The sequence below is a fragment of the Balaenoptera ricei genome, chromosome 8, assembly GCF_028023285.1.
Source record: "Balaenoptera ricei isolate mBalRic1 chromosome 8, mBalRic1.hap2, whole genome shotgun sequence".
NCBI classification, from domain to species: Eukaryota; Metazoa; Chordata; class Mammalia; order Artiodactyla; family Balaenopteridae; genus Balaenoptera; species Balaenoptera ricei.
The window spans coordinates 11,205,828-11,225,903 of NC_082646.1; the positions used below are offsets into that span (position 1 = coordinate 11,205,828).

At 46.0% G+C, this 20,076-nt stretch overlaps 1 protein-coding gene across 3 annotated transcripts in view; it reads right to left on the reverse strand.

Annotated features, from left to right (window-relative positions):
• Positions 1 to 20,076, reverse strand: part of SORL1 (sortilin related receptor 1) — a 162,648-nt gene that overhangs the window by 29,859 nt on the left and 112,713 nt on the right. For all 3 annotated transcript variants that reach the window (XM_059930177.1, XM_059930176.1, XM_059930178.1), the window contains 8 exons: positions 16,788 to 16,913; positions 13,560 to 13,667; positions 12,190 to 12,321; positions 11,039 to 11,170; positions 10,261 to 10,395; positions 9,260 to 9,415; positions 5,753 to 5,902; positions 893 to 1,024 (listed from right to left, as the gene is read on the reverse strand). In XM_059930177.1, the coding sequence (XP_059786160.1) occupies positions 893 to 1,024; positions 5,753 to 5,902; positions 9,260 to 9,415; positions 10,261 to 10,395; positions 11,039 to 11,170; positions 12,190 to 12,321; positions 13,560 to 13,667; positions 16,788 to 16,913 (1,071 nt within the window). The remainder of the gene's footprint in view (positions 1 to 892; positions 1,025 to 5,752; positions 5,903 to 9,259; positions 9,416 to 10,260; positions 10,396 to 11,038; positions 11,171 to 12,189; positions 12,322 to 13,559; positions 13,668 to 16,787; positions 16,914 to 20,076) is intronic.

A 20,076-nucleotide genomic window follows, 5' to 3' on the forward strand; every position in this document is an offset into this window, starting at 1 on the left:
CTCACACCTTCCACCATGGGAGGACACAGAACAGACAGGCTGTCTATGGACCAGGAAGTGGGCCCTCACCAGACACTGAATCTGCTTCAATCTCCGACTTTCCAGCCTCCAGAACTGTGAGAAATGAGTTTCTGTTGCTTCTAAGCCACTCAGTCTGTGGTACTGTGATAGCAGCCCCCAAATGACTGCTAAATGCATTCCAGACAGAAGGATGGCGTTCACCCCACCACAAAGCCTGACGCTCTGTGGGAGCAACGACGCCTCAACACGAGGGACGTCCTTCCAAAGCCAATCTAATATACTCCAATGTGAAATAAAAACTAAAAGAAACTCCTATGAAAGATCAAGTTAAATTGTTTTATTTGCATAATAGAATGCACTACTGGAATTAAGCAAATCATAATTCTAAAACACTACCTAATATTTCATAAGTAGTATCTTTTGATTAAAATTATCATTATTTAAACTAAAAAAAAAAAACCCATTCTAAGATGTAACTATTATATTTAGGATGAATAAACAACAAGGTCCTACTGTATAGCAGAGGGAACTATATTCAATATCTTGTGATAAAGCATAATGGAAAAGAATATTTAAAAAATAAATAAATAAAAGGATCCAAGTACCAATACAAGGACTAAAGCAAAAGAAAACAGAACAAAAAAACAAAAAAAAACAAAAACACCCAATCTAAGACCAACATTTCCCTGAGAGGGGCGAGGTGAGCTGAGGCTGCATCAGAGGCGGGACTGGGCCTCGCCTCACCTGCAGCTCCAACAGTGAGCAAGAACCTTTCCATTTTCAGACTGAGGAAGAGCTCGAGAGGGTTCGACCTCAGGGCCCACCCAGCAGGGCCGAGGGTGAGCCCGGGGTCCTGGGGGGCCACACTCACCGCTGCAGGCGTGCTCGTCGCTCTCGTCCGAGCAGTCCAGGAAGCCGTCGCAGCGCTCGGACAGCACGATGCAGGCCTCGCCGTCCTCGCACCGGAACTCCTGGCCCGTGCAGGTCAGGGTGCTGCGCGTGGCTGCAACACACGAGGGGCCACGGTCACCAGAGGTTTCTCGTGTTCGGGAAAAGGGAACTCATCAGCTTCTGCTTCAAAAGACCCTCGGGGATGCGGGTGGCGGGGACCCCACGCTGGCTCGCTAATCCCTCTTCATCTGACATTGACCAGGGGAATGTGCCTTCAGGAAGGGCCAGAGCTTTGGCGTCAAACAAACCAGGGTCTACATCCTGCTCTGTATGAGCCTGAGCTAACTGTTTAATTCAGGCGCACCTCATTTTATTGTGCTCAGCTTTATCATACTCTGCAGATAATTGCATTTTTTAACACATTGAGGGTTTGTGGCAGAGCAAGTGCCATTTTTCTAACTGCATTTGCTCACTTCGTGTCTCTGTGTCACATTTTGGTAATTCTCACACTATTCCAAACTCTTTCATTATTACTGTATTTATTATGTTGCTCTGTGATGAGTGATCTTTGATGTTACAAAAGTGTGGCAGAAAGATTACAAGTCATTGAAGGCGCAGGTGATGGTTAGCATTTTTTAGCAATAAACTATTTTAAAATGAAGGCATGTACATTATTTTTTTTTCAAAGAAGTCCTGAGCCTTTCATTTATTTATTTATTTGTTTTGACTATATATATTTTTTATTGAAGTATTGATTTACAATGTTTCAGGTGTACAGCAAAGTGATTCAGTTTTGTTTTTTTTTTAAACAATCACTTTTTGTTATTTATTTATTTATTTTTGGCTGTGTTGGGTCTTCGTTTCTGTGCGAGGGCTTTCTCTAGTTGTGGCAAGCGGGGGCCACTCTTCATCACAGTGCGCGGGCCTCTCACTATCGCGGCCTCTCTTGTTGCGGAGCACAGGCTCCAGACGCGCAGGCTCAGTAATTGTGGCTCACGGGCCTAGTCGCTCCGCGGCATGTGGGATCCTCCCAGACCAGGGCTCGAACCCGTGTCCCCTGCACTGGCAGGCAGACTCTCAACCACTGCGCCACCAGGGAAGCCCTACATTATTTTTTAAACATATGCTATTGCACACTTAACAGACTACAATATAGTGTAAACATAACTTTCATATGCACCAGGAAACCAAAAAATTCGTGTGACTCACTTTATTGCAGTGGTCTGGAACGGAACCTGCAAAATCTCCGAGGTCTGCCTGTAGTGCCCAAGTTCAGTTCCCCGGTATAAAACTGGGGTGACAACTCCATCCCTATTGTGTCTACAAGGACCCAGTGAGATCAAGCACCTGGAATACGCCTGACTGAGAGCAGGCATCCACAAGGTGCAGCTCTTCCTCTACGGTACTTATTCCCGATCATCTGCTCCTATTGTTAATCTGCAGTCCAGAATGACCCTCTGATTTCTGGTTTGAGTGAGACTAATAATAATGAGATGAATCACAATAGTAAGAGGCATGTCTATTGTATGTAGTCTTTTTAATTGTTTAGCTTTTCAAAGTATTTCCACAGACAATGAAATAACGCAAATAAAGAGCACGGATGAGTTAAGAGTTACGCAACTCATTGGCTAGAAACCATAATTTGATGTTCTCTCCAGTTTGGAAAGTAGATTTAAACTGCATGAGAGGCTCTAAAAAGGAAGCAATGACAATGTAACTGCAAATGATCCTAAAAAGAAGAAAGATGAGAATGGCTACAGAAACCGAATCTGCCACCCCAGGTAGGTCTGCACCGGGTCCTGGCTCACGTACCTTGGGCCTTCATTATAGAGACTCACACGTGCTTGTTCAACCCTGGACAGGGAGAGTTATATCAGAACCCAACCCCACCAGTAAAGAGGGTCTAAAATTACTCTTGCTCCTCCACATCAAAGATGTTCATGTTCAAATTCCTGGAACATGTTAAAGTCACCTTATAAGGCAAAAGGGACTCTGCAGATGTGATTGAGATAAAGACCTTGACATAGGACTTAAGCCTGGGTTACCCGGGCAGGTCCATCCAATCACACAGGCCCTTAAAAGCAGAGACCCTGGGGCTTCCCTGGTGGCACAGTGGTTGAGAATCTGCCTGCCAATGCAGGGGACACAGGTTCAAGCCCTGGTCTGGGAAGATCCCACATGCCGCGGAGCGACTGGGCCCGTGAGCCACAACTACTGAGCCTGCGCGTCTGGAGCCTGTGCTCCACGACAAGGGAGGCTGCGATAGTGAGAGGCCTGCGCACCGCGATGAAGAGTGGCCCCCGCTTGCCACAACTAGAGAAAGCCCTCGCGCAGAAACGAAGACCCAACACAGCCAAAAATAAATAAATTAATTAAAAAAAAAAAGCAGAGACCCTTTCCCAGCTGTGGTCAAAGAGGAAGATGTGAAGACCAAAGAAGGATCAGAGAGACGGAATGTTGCGGGCTTTGAAAATGGAGGAAGGAGGCCTCTAGAAGCTGAGAAAAGCAAGGAAACGGATTCTGCCCTGGAGCCTTCAGAGGACCCAGACATGCCTTCATCTTGGTTTCAGCCAGTGAGATGTCTATCAGATTTCTGACCTACAGAACTGTAAGATAATAAATGTGTGTTATTTTAGGGCATTAAGTTTGTGGTAATTTATTACAGTGGCCATAGGAAACTAATACACACTTGAAACATTGTAATTTGCCCAGACCTTACATTGGGGATTCTACCTCGGTTTCCTGAGTTCAAACTGCAATTTCTCCACTGGGACTCAGAATCAGACTCCTCCCAGCTTGTGCTCCCCGCCCCATGGAAATATACACACAATGTTCCATACAATGACTCTATCCGTACTAGAAGAAATCCAAACAGACCACTAAACCATGGTGGTTATCCGACAGTAGAGAATCTACAACAGTGGTTCTTAATAGTCTTCTGGGGAACGTCTAAAACATACAGATTCCTAGGACCTGCCCCAAAGCTACTGAGGCAGAAACACGACACTGGGCGTGTGTCGTATTTACAAGCTCCACAGTGATTCATCAGAATTGGCCAGCACTGAGGACTTCTGTTCTAGAACAAGGTGATCCTGTTTTCTATCTGAAGCACTGCATCCACTTCTGAAAACCACGCTTTGAGATGTAGGTAGAGAAACTGGATAATGTTCTCAAGAGAGCAACCAGGATGGTCAAGAGGAACAGGTAAAGGATCCTGGGAGCTTTTACTAGAGATGAAAAGATACAGGGTTTGGAAGTGGGAGGTGGGGGCAGAATACTATAACAGCTGTCCTCAACTGATGAGTTTCCTTGTGAAAGAAGGATTAAGACTTCTCTGAATGTCTCTAGGATGGAGGTACAGAATTCAGTTTTTTAAAAGAATGCTCTAATATAGTAACTCTCAATGGGAGAAGGAAAATATCGAAACCACTTGTGAGGCTTTTTGCAAATCATGATCCCCCATCCCCTGGAGAATCCTTGTATCATATAGTTCTGTCATTTGCTGAGCAAAAATTGGTTTGCCTGGGGGGAGCTTGGATGGGGGGGCTCGGTTACATATAAAACTGCATTAGAACATCTAGAAAAGGTTTGAGAACTACTAGTGAACAGTCTCAGAAGCCCAAGATGGAATTCATCCATCCATCCATCCAGTGAACATTTATGGAGGTCCTACCATGAATCAGCTGCTATTCAAGATGTTAAGGATATGGTGATGTGTCAAACAGACAAAGGACCTACCCTCATAGAGTATACCTTCTATTGAGAGAAACAGCAAATGAGTAAACAAACCAATATGTTACTTTAGATAGTGATAAGAGCTACAAAGAAACAGAAAGACAGTAATAGTAAGAGAGTGATGGGGCCTTTATACAGGAGAGTCAGGGAAGGACTCCACGCTCAGAAGGGGATTGTTTTGGAAAATACCAAGATCCCCATCACAGAATTACTCCACTTGGTAAGAATGTGGTAAAATATAATCAAAGAACAGCTGAACAGTAAAGCTGGAGGATGTTTGAGGTTTCTTTATGAAACATGTCTCAATATGTTAAAAGGGAGAAAACATAGTTTTTAGAAACTGGGAATAAGGCTGTCATTAATCTCCAAAAATTCTTAAACTGATTATTAAACAAATGATTAATGGGCACTTAGAACAGAATGTAGTGGCCTTCAGGGGCCAGCTTCTCTAAGAAGAGGCATGTCACGCTAATCCCATTTCCTTTGGTGATAGGGTTATCCGATTAATGGATTGAGGAAAATTGCAGATAGAGTACACCTTGATTTTAAGACCCTTAACCAAGCAACATCCTTATGTATAAGGCAGATTTGAAACAGGCTAAAGAAACTTATTTAAAGAATACCCATTAATGAATTAATCCCACCCAGGAGGAAGGTCCTATTTCATTTCCTCTTTGTTAATTATGTTTAATGTTCTTCTTACTATACTTATCTGGCTCAGATGTTCCTACTATAATTTTGGTAAGTGTTGGATCAATCTGCCCTGTTATTTTAATGTCCCAAAGGCCCACTTTGTTCACTCTTTTAATGTACGTGCAGGATTTTACACTAATCCCCATTTAATTTCTCTGTGTTATTTTGGAGTATTCCTCCCTACAAGAACTTTCAACACGGTTTGATGAAAAGATCACAATTTTGTACAAAAAAATACGGAATAAATACCCCAGTCTGTTACTGACGAGGTGACCCTCTTTGAAGCTTAACTTCCCTATCTCTAAAATGGAGATAATACCAGAATTATTATTATGAGAAACAAAGCAGAAGCACAAGACATCTTGCTCTCCAGAAGTCTTCCCTGGGGGAGACAGCCCCGCCGATGACTCACGGCAGTTGGCCTCGTCCTGGCCGTCCTGGCAATCCTGATGGCCATCACAGCGCCTCCAGCTGGGGATACACTTCTTCGGTTGCCGGCACTCGAACTCAAATAGGTCACATCGCCCGAGCTGGGTGGGAGTGGAGGCAGCAGTGACATTTGCTAGAAGAAAAGATTTTTAAAATTCACTTTTTAGTACTGAGGGGCTGGCCAGCAATAGCGACCTATTGGGTGTGTTGGAGATCTCGGTGCTTTAGGAATTACGACGGGGACCTGAACAGAAATGTGAGCTCTGGTGAAAGACGGCAGGTTGACGAGACACAGGGATCTCATCCTTCTCTCTCTCAGGCCCCAACTTAGTTGAAGACTTTGAAGACAGAGGTGAGTAAATCTTGCAGAAAGTAGAAAAAGAAAAGATTAAAGAAAAAATTTTTAAAGTTTTAAAAAAGTAAGCGGACTAGATCAGGAGATTCAACATATTACTGACGAGAGTTCCAGGAAGAAAAAGAAAAGAGAGAAGAAAATACTAAGGGATATTTCAAGAAAAGTTTCCAAAACTAAAATATGTAAATTTCCAGAATAAAAGAGGACACCAGTGTCCACCACATTAGATAGAAAGAGACCCACAGCTGTGGGTCACACTGTGTAATCACTGCGTAATTTCAACACTGGTACCAAAAGGAAGATTCTACAAGCTTCCAGACAGTAAAAACAGATTACATATAAAAGATTCAAATCAAAATCGCTTTGGATTTTCCAAGAGCTGCTTTCTGAAGACAGAAATTCGAATGTCTTTGAATTTCTGAAGGATATATATATATTTTTTTTTACAACCTAGAATTCCAAACCCAGCCCAATTACCAATCAGGTCTGAACACGGAAGAAAAACACTTTCAGACAAGCAAGGCCTCAGATATACCTCCCATGTACTCTTTCTCAGGAAATTTCTGGAAAATGCGCTCTACCAAAACGTGGGATTAAACTAAAAACCAGGAGGAAAGACCTGGGATATAGAAAAAAGGAGCTGCAACGTGAGAGAAGTAAAGCGAGTCCTAAGGATGGAGAAGCAACCTCCCAGAAGATACCTGTGCCCCAGACAACCCGCACAAACCAGAGAAACTCAAGACATAAACACCTTGAATGAAGGCCATCATCACCGTGTCCTCGGGCACCATATCATCATATTCACCCGACAAAGCTACCAGAGGGTGTGCTCCACCAAAAAAAGGGAGTAAAGCAAGAAAAAGCAAGACACAAGGTCCCGGAAAACGGGGAATCTAAATCAGGAGAAAGGCAAAGAGAATTCCAGGGAGGTCAGTGAAGCCCCAGGGTAAGGGCGGGCGGCAGGCTGGGAGGACAGTCAGCCCGGATAGGAGAGGCCAAGCTCCTCTTCCACGGGAGACAATGGAGCTGAGAGATCACCTGACACGGTGACCTTGTGGAAAGTTACACCAAGAGGCTGCTGAAAGGGAGGAAGCACCAGCAAAAGATACAAAATAACCTGAGCCAACAAACGACAACAGAAGGCAATGGTTAGCTTTGGGATACCGTTTGTATTCCATAGTTGGATAACTGGATCTTCAAAGGGCCTCTCCAACCCCCAGAAGCGCTCTGCTAAAACAAAGTGCATGGAGAAGAGTGGGGTGGGGGGTGGAAATGAGGCCAGAGGACTGGGCCAGGGCACATCATGGCGCTTACACCTGGACAGTAAGGGCACCATCAGGGGGGTCCAGGCTGCGAGGGGATATAATTACATATTAGTATGTATTAGGCTTCTTGGAAGATAAATCGCAAGGGGGGAGACATGAGGCAGAGAACCCAGTTCAGAGACTTATCCAGTGAAGAAATAAGATCTGAGAGCTAGATGGCAATTTAACTTTACGTGGGCAACATACATAAAAAAGAATTCAAAAAAGCTGAATGCAGCATCTAAACAGGAATCTGCTCATTGAATTAGTCCGCATTTGCTAGAGTTGGTTAATGTCCTGCTCGGTTTCAGTAACCAACAGGCAATTTTGAGAGAGGGACAATCAAGTTACTACATAGAGAGATGGGCCTTGGGGGAAAACGGCAGAGACAGAAGGGTTTTTTTTCACTTGTTTTAATCTGAGAAGCATTTACCGGGCACTGGCTATCTGCCTATTATCGGGGTAGGCAGAGTGGGAGATTCAGACTAAAACACGAGGTCTGGCACAATCGCTATGGAAAGGAAAGATTTACACACGTGCAATGACCAAGAAGCAACATGTGGCTGTTCGTAGTTAAGTGCTGAAAGGACAACAGGGCAAAGTTCAATGACACCGGAAAAGGGGTGGACATCAGCTACAGAACTCAATGAAAGCTCTGTGGGGGTGGGTCTTGAGAGGGGGAATAAAACCCTACCTGCCTGAAAGAGGAGCCTCAATCTTTAGTCAACCTACCATTCACACAGGGAGCTCCCGGGCTCCAGGCAGAAATTCTGATTCTATAATTTTATAAACACCCCAAGTGATTCCATTACAGGTGGGCTTCATGCTGTACTTCGAGAAATACTGACAACATATTGAGGTCTCCTTTGACTATGAAACCTGTGTTTCTGTCTGCCCTGACCGACAGTGGGTTTCACAGAGAGGGAAAGTAGGGGGACGAGGTCGGGTCCGATAAGGGCAAAAACCCTACTGGAGGAATCTAGGCAGAGAAGAAGCAGGTGTGTCCAGGGTGGGTGAGGAGCCCAGCTTGCAGAAGTGAAAAGTAATGGCAAGCAAGGAAAGGTCAGCTCAAACAGGGCCTTGAAAATAGGACTCAGGGGTTAGGGTCTATCTTCTGGACAAAAGGACAAGTGGAAACCAGTGATGATTTTAAACAGGGAAGAGATGGGATGAAAACAAGTCTTAAAGGAGGAAAATCAGACTATTGACCTATAAGTTTGCTGAAAAGAATTATGTAAACCATGGCAAGCAACGATCTATTATTTTATTATAACTGAGTTTGAAATGGAAACCTGTTTAGGAAAGGATACAATTCTGCCTGCAGCTAAGGGTGTGCCCTAGGCGGCGGTCTCACGGTTCACCAAGACCTCCGGCAATACGGTCACTCACAGACCTCCAGAGCCTCTCTGTGTTCAGCCACTAGATGGCAGTGCTTACCCTTCTTTTAATAGGATGGCCGCCAACTAGCAAGCCAGACACTCGGGTTCTGTACCCCGCCCGCCCCTCCCGGAGAGTTTAATACACGCAGACACCTCCCCTATAATTCCCATGGTAACCTCCTGTGGAGAGGAAGCAAAGGAGACCCAACCACAGCCAAGGAGGAAAGCAGGGCGGCTGGCCTTTCCCTGCAGGAAGATCAGAGGGCAGTGATAGAAGATGACTTCTGAGTTCCCTGGGGTCTCCCTGCTCTGGAGGTGAGAAGGGGCCTGGCCACAGAGCAGAGTCCCAGAGGGCAGGATTCTGCCCTCAGCCAGGCTGTGCCCAGGGTGTAGCCCCAGAGGTCCTGTCCTTAAAGCAGGTGCCACGGGCCAAGGCCGGGTCCAGCACTCACCAGGCGAGGGGCAGCCTTCCTCATCCGAGCCGTCTGCACAATCTCGGTACCCGTCACACACCCAGCTGTCCATCACGCAGGCCCCACTGCTGCAGCGGTAGTAATTGGGCAGACACGTGGAGGGCCCGGGAGTAGGGGAGGGAAGAATATGTGAATCTGAGGAAAACACCAAGCAAGGAAACCCAAAATGTTACAGGAAGCTTGATCTCAGACCCAAATGTGTCCCAAAACCTAGTATGGATGTCCCAGATTTAGCTGCACCAGCCCAGGGAGGCCGGTGTCAGGCACAGTTCTGAACAGCGAAAAATCATTTATGATGGGGTGTCAGAACAGACTGTATTCTCTTCCCTTCTCTGGAGCGGGTTCACCTTACCTATTTGATTTGATTTGGGCTAACGTTCGGATGAGTTAGTTTTCGCAGGGGCTCATGCAGGCTGGTGGAAGGACTCGGAACGCACAGGCTGGGTGGGAGAATTAATTCCTACGGAGGATAAACCCTGTTCCACTTAACTTAACCCCAACCATCCCGAGACCAGCTCCGCGACAAGAACGCCAAGAAGGAAAGGGACGGGCACGCCGCCCGCACCAGTGCTGCCCTGGCGTGTGTCACGTACACATAAATGTGTCACGGCCCGTGCAGCGCCCAGAACGCTCGTTACAACGCATACGCTGAGTCAGGAGCGAGGCCTCGGGCGGGGTCAGAGGCCGCGATTCTAACAAGGAGCTGTGGGTCTGCAGGCCACACTTGGGGTAGCCAGGCCCTGAAGTCCTCACTGTGCCCTGGAAAGCGTAACCCTCCGAACAGGAGCGATCAACCGGGCTGATTTCACAGTGGGAGGGGGGAGAGAAAAGAACTCAGAGAGTTACCCCCCGCCCCCCCCCCCCCCGCCAAAAAAAAAATCCCTGCCCAAGCCAGGCACCAAAGAGACAGAGCTGGACTCTGTGCGAACGGCTGGGAGGACGCCGGATGTGTCAGCGATGGGGCTGCCCCGGACCCTCACCTGCACAGACCGTCTCATCAGACCAGTCCCCGCAGTCGTTCTCCCTGTCGCACTGCCACCTGCGGGGGATGCAGTGCCCATTCTCGCACTGGAATTGGAAGTAGTGGGAGCAGTTGGGGGCCTCCGTGGGGTTTTCTGGGGGGTGAACCGCATGGTCAGTCGTCTGCCCCGCACGGTGTGAGCACAGAGCTCCACGGACACACAGGCCCCTCACCCAAGGCAGCCCACCCGACCCTCCCAGAGAAGGACAAGGCAGCTTCCCGGACCCATCGGGAGACAAGGGCATATCCACAAGCAAAAGCCCACCTTCCTGGATTCCATCTCACATTCTCTGACCTACGCCTCTATGTCTTGCTAATGATACCCGGGTTTCAATTGTGACACTTCACCAAAGGAATGACCTAGCTACTGATGATAACGTGATGGTGACAGTGATTTCTATTACGTTGTGGCATCTGTAACCTTTACAGGGGAGGGGGAAGCACATTCCAAAATATTTATCATAATTCCTCTATCGTATTCCTTATATATAACGTGAACTTCCTAACTGGGGAAAGAAAAGAAAACGGAGTAAATACTCCCTAACCCCTGCTAGGGGGTAGGTTCTCACTTGAAGACTCAATTCCTTACACGCAGATTCAAGAACTGGCAGGAACTGTGGCTGAGGAAGGAGATGGCAAAGCCGGTGGCGGAGTGGGCCGAGCGCCCCCTCCTTAACTTCAGGCGCCTTCAACCCGGAGATCAGGGACGCGAGGAGGCAGATCCCAGGTCTCCTTACCACAGCTGGCTTCATCAGAGTCATCACCGCAGTCGTCCATCCCGTCGCATTTCCAGATCAAACTGATGCACACTCCATTCTGACACTGGAAACTGAACTCATCACACACCTTGTGGAACTCGGGGCCTGGGGCTAGGGAAGGAACAAACACCCGAAAAATCCAGATTGCTTCTACACCGAAGAGCTCAATATAACACTGCTGTTTGGAAACGAGAGGAAAGAACAAATGTCCTCCACCAAGAGATTGCACGGCTGAAGGATCCCTCGAAAGTCAGTCAGCTGAAGGCCTGGCCCCAGCAACTCAGAATGCAACTGTATTTGGAAATAAGGTCTTGAAAGGGGTAATTAAGTTGAAGTGAGGTCATGAGGGTGGAGCCCTAATCTCACAGGACTGGTGTCCTTATAAGAAGAGTAAATGAGGACACAGACAGGCACAGCAGGAAGACCAGGTGCAGACACAGGGAGAGGACGGCCGTCCACAAGCCAAGGAGAGGGGCCTCAGAGGAAGCCAACCCTGCCGCCATCTTCACCCTGGATGTACAGCCTCCAGAACTGTGAGAGATTACCTTTCTGTTGTTGAAGGCCCCCAGTCTGTGGTCCTCTGTTTTGGCATCCCAAGCAGACTGACACCAAGTACCTACTATTGAGTTGGCCAAAAAGTTCGTTCGGGTTTGTCCGTGGCACTACCGAAAACCCTGAACGAACTTTTTGGCCAAGCCAATGTAACACGCGCAGGGCAGTGCTGGGGACGGGGCTGCAGCAGTGAATGAGACCAAGACCTGCTCTCATGCACACACATTCCAGCTGGGGGAGGCAGTCCACAAAATAAGTGTACAGCGTGCGAAGTGGAAGTGAGTGCGGTGAAGACACTGCAGCGAGGCAAGGGGGCCACTCAGTGATGGGGGCACGAGAAAGCCTGTGGGTGAAGTTGACGTGTGGGCCAAGGTCTCGGTCATCCTCTGTCCTCCCGTTTATCTGTACAACTAACAAGCAAGTTTCCGAAGCAACAAAGGTGAGCTTTCTCAGAAAAGGCAAGACTGGACCCTCAATCGAGACCTTGTAAACTAGACGGAGGCACGTCCCCAGGCAGCCCACCACCCCTTAGTCTCTCCAGTGCCCGCGAGCGGCCCCCCTCCCCCCGCCCCACTCACAGCATCCCGCAAACACCGCATCCTCGTCCGAGCCGTCGCGGCACTGGATGATGCCGTCACACACCATGGACTGGAAGAGGCACTGCTGGCGGTTCTTACACACGAAGTCCATGAAGCGAGTACAGAGGGGCTCTGGAAGGGTTCAGCAAGGGAAGGAGGCCGTGAGCCCCCGGGGCTGGAGGCCTCGTGGGCCCTGGGTGGATGCACCCTGGCCAGACGCGCATTCGGGAGACGGGAGTGACAGGCACAGTCACCGAGAGCTTGCTTTGCGCAAACCCTGAGCTTTAGTACATCGTTAAACTCCCAGGACAATACGATGAGAGGTTTTACTCTCCTGTTTTCCAAATGAAGCACAGGGGATGGCAGTGCTAAGTATTTTGCCAAGAGCGCACAGCGGATGAGGGTGGAGCCAAACCTGAATCCCAGAGCTGCCTGACGTCAAAGCCCATGATCTTAACCACTATCAATAAAATACTGACTTTCCAATATGGGGCTTGGCAAACTGTTACTATGAAGGACCGATGTTACAGACTGAATTGTGCCCCCCCAATTTATTGATTGATTTTTTGTTTTTTTGGCCATGCCGCGCAGCTTGCAGGTTCCTAGTTCCCCGACCAGGGATCGAACCTGAGCCCTCGGCAGTGAAAGCACGGAGTCCTAACCACTGGACCGCAAGGGAATTCCCCTGCCCCCAATTTATATTATGTTGAAGCCCTAATCCCCAGTGTGACTGTATTTGGAGACAGGACTTTACAGAGGTAATCCAGGTTAAGGGAGATAAATCAATTGATAAATTGATCAAAAGGATCAATAGGAGTGGTGTCCATATAAGAGGCACCCGAGATGCAGGCACAGAGGAGGCCACGTGAAGACACGGCAAGAAGGCGGCCTTCAGACCTGAACTGCCACGCTGGCTTGTCCCTGGGTCTCCAGCCTGCTCTTTCCCAGGATGGGCACCACTGACTCCAGACAACCTTTCCAGGTCCAAAAAAACTGGGCATAAAAAGGGTCACTGGGCCTAAAACTGTTACCCGAGTGATAGTCAGCAACTAGGAAAACCAATGAAGTAGGAGAAGTAAGTGTCCAATTCCAAACCATTGGTCCATTCACAGGACATACTGCAGCTGAACAAAGATGATCATGGACCATGACCTAATTCCACAGTCACCCACCACGGCCCCCTCCCTGCTCTCCTTCCCCCAAACCACACCTCCCCAACTCCATCCCTCTCAGAGCCCTGGTCGAGAACCTGGGGTCACCGCATTTACAAGCTAACTGCAGGCAGGTACTGAGGAAATGAAAGCACTTAGTCCAACGTGTGCCCTTCACTCACAGCCACAAGGCGCCCCCCAGGCAGGGTGAGGACTCACCACAGTGCTGTTCGTCTGAGCCATCCGAGCAGTCGTGCAGACCATCGCAGTGTTTGCTGGACGGGATGCAGGTGCCATTCGGGCAGCGGAATCCGTTGCACTTCTTCTCTGGAATGTGATTCAAGAAGCAGCAGAATAAGGAAACAGGCAGGCACTCACATCGTTGTTTGGCCGGGGGGGCTGGGGAGGGGGCGGGTATAAATTTGTGCCACCCTACGGAGGGCTATCACTATTACAGACGTATACATACGGTGACCCAGCAATGGCACTTAAGAAAAGTAATCTACCTACACGAGTGAAAAATAACAGAGGCACAAGGTTATTCATTGCAGCACTGTTTGTAATAGATTGAAAACCACCTATGTATCCATCAATAGGGGACTGTGTAAATTACTGTACAAAGCCCGTTACAAAGAGAATGAAGAAGCACTACGTAAAAACAAGTCCTAGATATACAGTTATGTGGAAAACCAAGGTACGTGGCAGACCACATGTGTAAAACAGGACAAGAACACGTAGTATATTTAAATCTGCATATATGCACAAAAATATTCTGAAAGGATACATAACAAAGGGAGGGAACTGAGCAGATGATTCTGAAAGGATACACAACAAAGGGAGGGAACTGAGCAGATTTTTCTTTCCTACTCAAAAAAAAATTTTTTTTTTTTTTATGAAAAGTAAAAGAAAAGCTTCAAGTGGATGGAAAAAAGGAGGACACTCTTAAATTACTCACCATCTTAATTCTTTGGGAATTGTAAACCAAAGCCCTATTTGAGAAAGTTTGTCCCAGAAATGTTAAGAATCTTAGGTTTCGCACTTAGCGTAGAATTCTTAGCACTAGGTCACCCCTTCTCCTGAACAGAGAGCTACCGCCAGACGTGTGGCTTAAAAATCACTTCCAGCAGGTCAGTTACAAACCCAACTCTTGGTGGAATGGTCCCAGGAGGATCAGGGATAAGGCAAGAAAATGTGTTTTAATCCTGTAAAAAGTCATCATTCTTAGGAGACTGTTCAAAGGACATCAAACAGAAACAGTAAAGGAGTACCATGAGTTGGGGAAATAGTTAATGTCACTCAGCATAAAAAGGTTTTTCAAAAGTATAAATTTTAAATTGTACAAGACAAATGCCCACTCACTAAATTAGTGAAAACAACTCAAAAGATAAAATCAAGGGGGGCTTGGGGAAACATACCATATATTACTGATGGAGAACCTTTCAGTATAATCACTTGGAAATAAAATCTGGAAACGCTTAATGAGAACCATGGAAATCGATCAGAACCTTTGACCTAGCACTTCCATATTGAGGGACATACCCCAGGAAGTACCTCAAAGGAAAACGAAGCCTTCATTTCCAAGGACACAAACAGTTTTACTATGCATGACAGTATGAAACTGAAATTACTCAACCAGGGAGGGACTAAGTAAAACTACGTTATAGCAATACAAAGAGAAAAGGCATCTGCCATGAAAATGCTAACCACAGAAAAATACAGATGTATGGAAACATCTTTGTTTAATATTGTTCCATGAAAGGAGCAGAATATATAGAACAGCATGCAGACAATGATTACAACCCCATGAAAATTAGGGATGTATGGTATGAAATAACAGAAAAGATGTATATTGGTCTCTGCCCCTGGTTACTGGCATCAAGCTCCTAAAACCCTTATGATTTCCTGGGTGACAGAAGTGTCTTTTGTTCTAATGAGGTGACTGGGGAGGCTGGTCATCAGAAAAGCCACGCCATGATTAGAGGCTTGGAGCTTTCCAGCCCATCCCCACTCCAGGAAGAGGAGAGATCTGGAGACTGAGTTCATGATGGATCATGCCTAAGTGATGAAGCCCCACCCCCAAATCCCAAAAGTAGGCGGTCCAGACCGCTTCCAGGCTGTTGAACACATGGAGGTGCTTGGAGGGTGGTGGGGCTTGGAGAGGGCGTGGAAGGCCCATGGCCTTCCCCATACCTTGCCCTGGGCTCTGGGCTCTCTTCCATCTGGCTGTTCACCTCTCTCCTTTATCATAACCTTTTATAATAAACTGAAAAATGTTGTTTCACTGAGTGCTCTGAGCCATTCTAGCAAATTATCAAACCCAAAGAAGAGGTTGTAGGAACCCAGATGTATAGCTGGTTGATCAGAAGAACATGTGACAACATAGGACTTGTGACTGGCATCTGAAGTGGGGGAATGTCTCGTGGGACTGAGCCCTTCCCCTGTGGGATGTGACACTGTCTTGAGGAAGACAGTGTCAGGATTGAGTTAAATTGTAGGACACGCTGGTGTCGGGGAATTGCTTGGTATGGAAAACACACATTTGGTGGCCAAGAAGTGTCAGAAGTATTGTGTGAGCAGAGTATTGAGACTATAAGGACAAAACAGGGAGTCTTTCCCACACACACACGGCAAGAGGATAAGGAGAGAGAGCTTTAAAACTATTTGGTGTGAAAGGGGAAAGGTTGGGGGGAGGGATAAATTAGGAGGTTGGGATTAACATGTACACACTACTATATATAAAATAATCAACAAGGACCTACTGTATAGCACAGGGAACTCTACTCAATACCCTGTAATAATCTATATGGGAAAAGAATCTGAAAAAGAATAGATACATGTGTACGTGTAACTGAATCACTTTGCTGTACACCTGAAACTAACACAACATTGTAAATCAGCTATACTCCAATATAAAACAAAATTTTTTAAAAATTTGGTGTGAAAAAGCATTTTAAGTATTGTGTTTGTATGGCAGCTATTTTGTGGTAAATTTCGAATGATTATCTCAGAATCCTTTTTTAAATAGATCATATTGAAAAAGCTCTGCCTTAACGAGTGGTAAGCCATTTTCCCAAGAGGCCATAACAGAGACCTCTTAGCCATAAAATATGCCATTTATATAGGAACTGTTGGCTAATTTCTGGCAGAACACTGGTAATGTGACTGCATTTAGCGCTCCGGGTGGGTTAGTGGGTTTCTATTTCTTTTCTTCAAAGTTGTTATGGACAAGCAGTGAGGCAACCTGCTTGCCCAAGAATTAAGACTACATAACCCAGGCCTACACATTGCACGGCAGTGCCACACAGAAATTGCGGGCTCACTAGTGGTCAGAGTGGGTACCCGGGCACAGCGGGACACTATTCCATTTCCTGGCCTGTCTGTTGTCTATTTTCCTGAACAGCAGACATGGGAAATGCTCTGGGTGGGGGCCAAAGCATTTGCATTTACCACAGTTGACTGGATCTTCATCAGAACCGTCTTGGCAATCCATGTCACCGTCACACGCCCACCGCTGGGGGATGCAGTGCCCGTTGTGACACTGGAAGTTGGAGGCCTCACAGGTGTGATAGATGGCTGCCAGCGAAAGAGAAGAGAGAAATGGTCAAGACGTCCCTCACCTCTGTGCTCCCATCACCATCAGGGGCCAAGTGGAGAGGAGGCTTGTACTAGATCACAGGTATGACCTGGGGCTGCCCTTAAGGTGGAATGCAGCCTCCTGAATGGGCAACAGCTTGAGGCTCTGAGTTTATCAGTGTTACAAGCACAGATATACATGTTAAAAAATCAGTCACTTTCACAACAACTTATGAGGTAAGAAGGATTCCCCCTTTTACAGATGAGAAACAGGGTTAGGACACTAAGAAGCTCGCCCACATTCACAAAGATAATGAAGTCATAGCACCAGGGCTGTCCAAATCCAAAGCCTGTGCTTTCTCCACTCTACCTGGCTACTTTATCTTCTCACTCATCCAGATTCTGCAGGATAAGGACAGGCAGTGTGTGCTCAGGGGACTGGGTCCTAAAGCTGGTCCCCACTGTGTGGAGGCCTCAATTTCATCATCTAGATTCATACCTAAGGACCCCTGTAAGTTCCGAAACGCCATGATTTTATAATTCTAAATAAACCACCCAATTCCAAATGTGGAAAACCTCAGGTCTGAAGAGAATAAAAGATGTACCCAAAACCTAGAATTATCTAACTTTCTGGACAGTTGAGAGAGACATCTACCAGCCAATAATACGTGGTGTTCTCTACAGTCATTAAAAGAAAAAAAAAAAAAAAGGCAAGTGAAACAGAGCCACTGTTATAAATTAACAGGTTCATCTGCATACATGGGCTGAGGCCACCTGGAAGTCGTTTAGAAAACGTCCCAAAACCTCGGTCAAAGACTATTTCAAATGCATAGTATCTGCCTCAACCCCAACCAACACAATTAAACGCCTTCTGCATCAGATTTCCCTTTCCTCCTCTGACACAGAGAGCAGTTTGTGTCTGTTTGTTGCTGAAAGCCAGGGCTGGCCTTGTTTACGACTGGCATAAAATAATATAACCAAGACAGACGGGCTCTCTTGGTTTAACTGTGCGGACAGGACGTTCTAGTAACAGAAGGAGGCAAAACAAACAAAAGTGGGTTGTTGAGTGCACACTATAGTTATTTATTCAATCGAGATGGTTGGTAATAGTGACTCAAGGGTTGGGAAAACGGGCTTCCAATGCCCTCTAGAATTTCTACTGCCTTTGAGGCTATTTTTTTGCAATAGGCTGAAATACAAAGCACCTGATTTTTCAAACCACTTTACAACAAATGGTTGTCCATCATCTGTTGTCTTATCTCCTCAAAGACCAAGGCTATATCCGGTAGCATGCAAATAAGTCTACAGGAAGTTTCAATATTTTACAGCCTTTGGCGATCAGAATCCATTAAACATCTCTTTAAAATATACTTATCTCTGATAAGAGGAGTTAAGTGTATCATGCATGTTACATGAGCTTTGCCCCAGTAACAGCCATTGCCTGGAATACTTCTGATTTATTGGTTTTACAAATCTGACAGCCCTTTAAGAAGTTCCTCACCAAAGCCTTGCTCACTTTCATAAAAGATACTGTCACCTAAACTCATTGCCATACTGATGTACTTGTTATTATTCAGCCTATGCATTTCAATTCCAGTTGAAAACAATTTCAGAGCGTTAATGGAGTTTCCAAATGACAATTCTGGGAGGCATGTTTGAGATCTCCAGATTCCATCACAGAAGCTGAGCCAAGAAAGACTAATTAATTTGCACCATTTCATTCAAGTGGCCAGGTAGGGCTGGAATGCTTAACATATTCCCTTTTTCTGAATTTTTCTGTCTTCTGAGTTACTTACTAGCTCTCTGACATTGAGTGTCTGATGAATGATACACGCTCAATCGATAATATTTTTTAATTACAAGGATGAAAGAGATGGACTTTAATACAGACTAAAGAATTTGGGGAAGATGAAGAATCCTTTGCATAGCAGGATTCATTGTGACTCTAAGAATAGAAAGGCTAATGGGGCAAATGATCATGAAATTAGAATACCAGGGTTTCTAATAGAGGCCATTATCCTCCTACCTATTCTCTGACTTGGGCAGATCTCTCCTGACTCAGGAAGACCCTCTGTGACACCTGATCAAAAGCATTAGCCAAATAAAAGTGGGGCAGAAGAGATGAATTAGTTACTGTGACAACAAAAGCACTGCCTTATTATAAAGCACTGGACTATTAGGAATGAATGAGGAAAAAGAAATGCTAATATCAACACAACTTGAATGATTAATAATGTAAAAAAATAACATAAAGCATAAAGAAAAGCACACTGAAAAATAAAAGGCAGAATTTGAAAAAGAATCAAATAGAGGGACTTCCCTGGTGGCGCAGTGGTTAAGAATCCACCTGCCAATGCAGGGGACATGGGTTCGATCCCTGGTCCGGGAAGATCTCACATGCCCCGGAGCAACTAAGCCCATATGCCACAACTACTGAGCCTGCACTCTAGAGCCCGCAAGCCACAACTACTGAGCCCGTGTGCCATAACTACTGAAGCCCGTGTGCCTAGAGCCCATGCTCCACAACAAAGAGAAGCCACTGCAATGAGAAGCCTGCGCACTACAACAAAGAGTAGCCCCCACTCACTGCAACTAGAGAAAGCCCACGTGCAGCAACGAAGACCCAATGCAGCCAAAAATAAATAAATAAATAAATAAATTTAAAGCACACATATAGTACACCAAAAATTATATATATAAAAAAAGAACCAAATTGAAATTCTAGTTATAAAAAACATAGCCATGGAAATAAAAACAGCTCAGTGGGTGTGTGAAACAGCAGATTAGATCCAGCTGAAAAGAGAATTGTTGAACTGGAAGAGAAATCTGAGGAAGTAACTCAGAGTCTAGCACAGAGTCATAAGGAGACAGCAAATATGAAAACCAGAGGCATGAACACCAGAATGAGACAGTCCAGCAAATGGCTGATAGTTGCTGCTGAAGACAAGAGTAGACAAAGTAGCAAATAGATATAGCTGAAAAGATAGTGGCTGTAATTTCCCAGAATTGATGAAAAAGATTAAATCCTCAGATTTTAGAAGGAAAACAAATAGGATAAATAAAAATACTCCCACACCTAGGTAGGTGAAACTGAATAACAAAGATACAAAATGCAAAAAACCTAGAGACAACTGGAGAGAAAAGAATGTCAGACTGTTGTTTG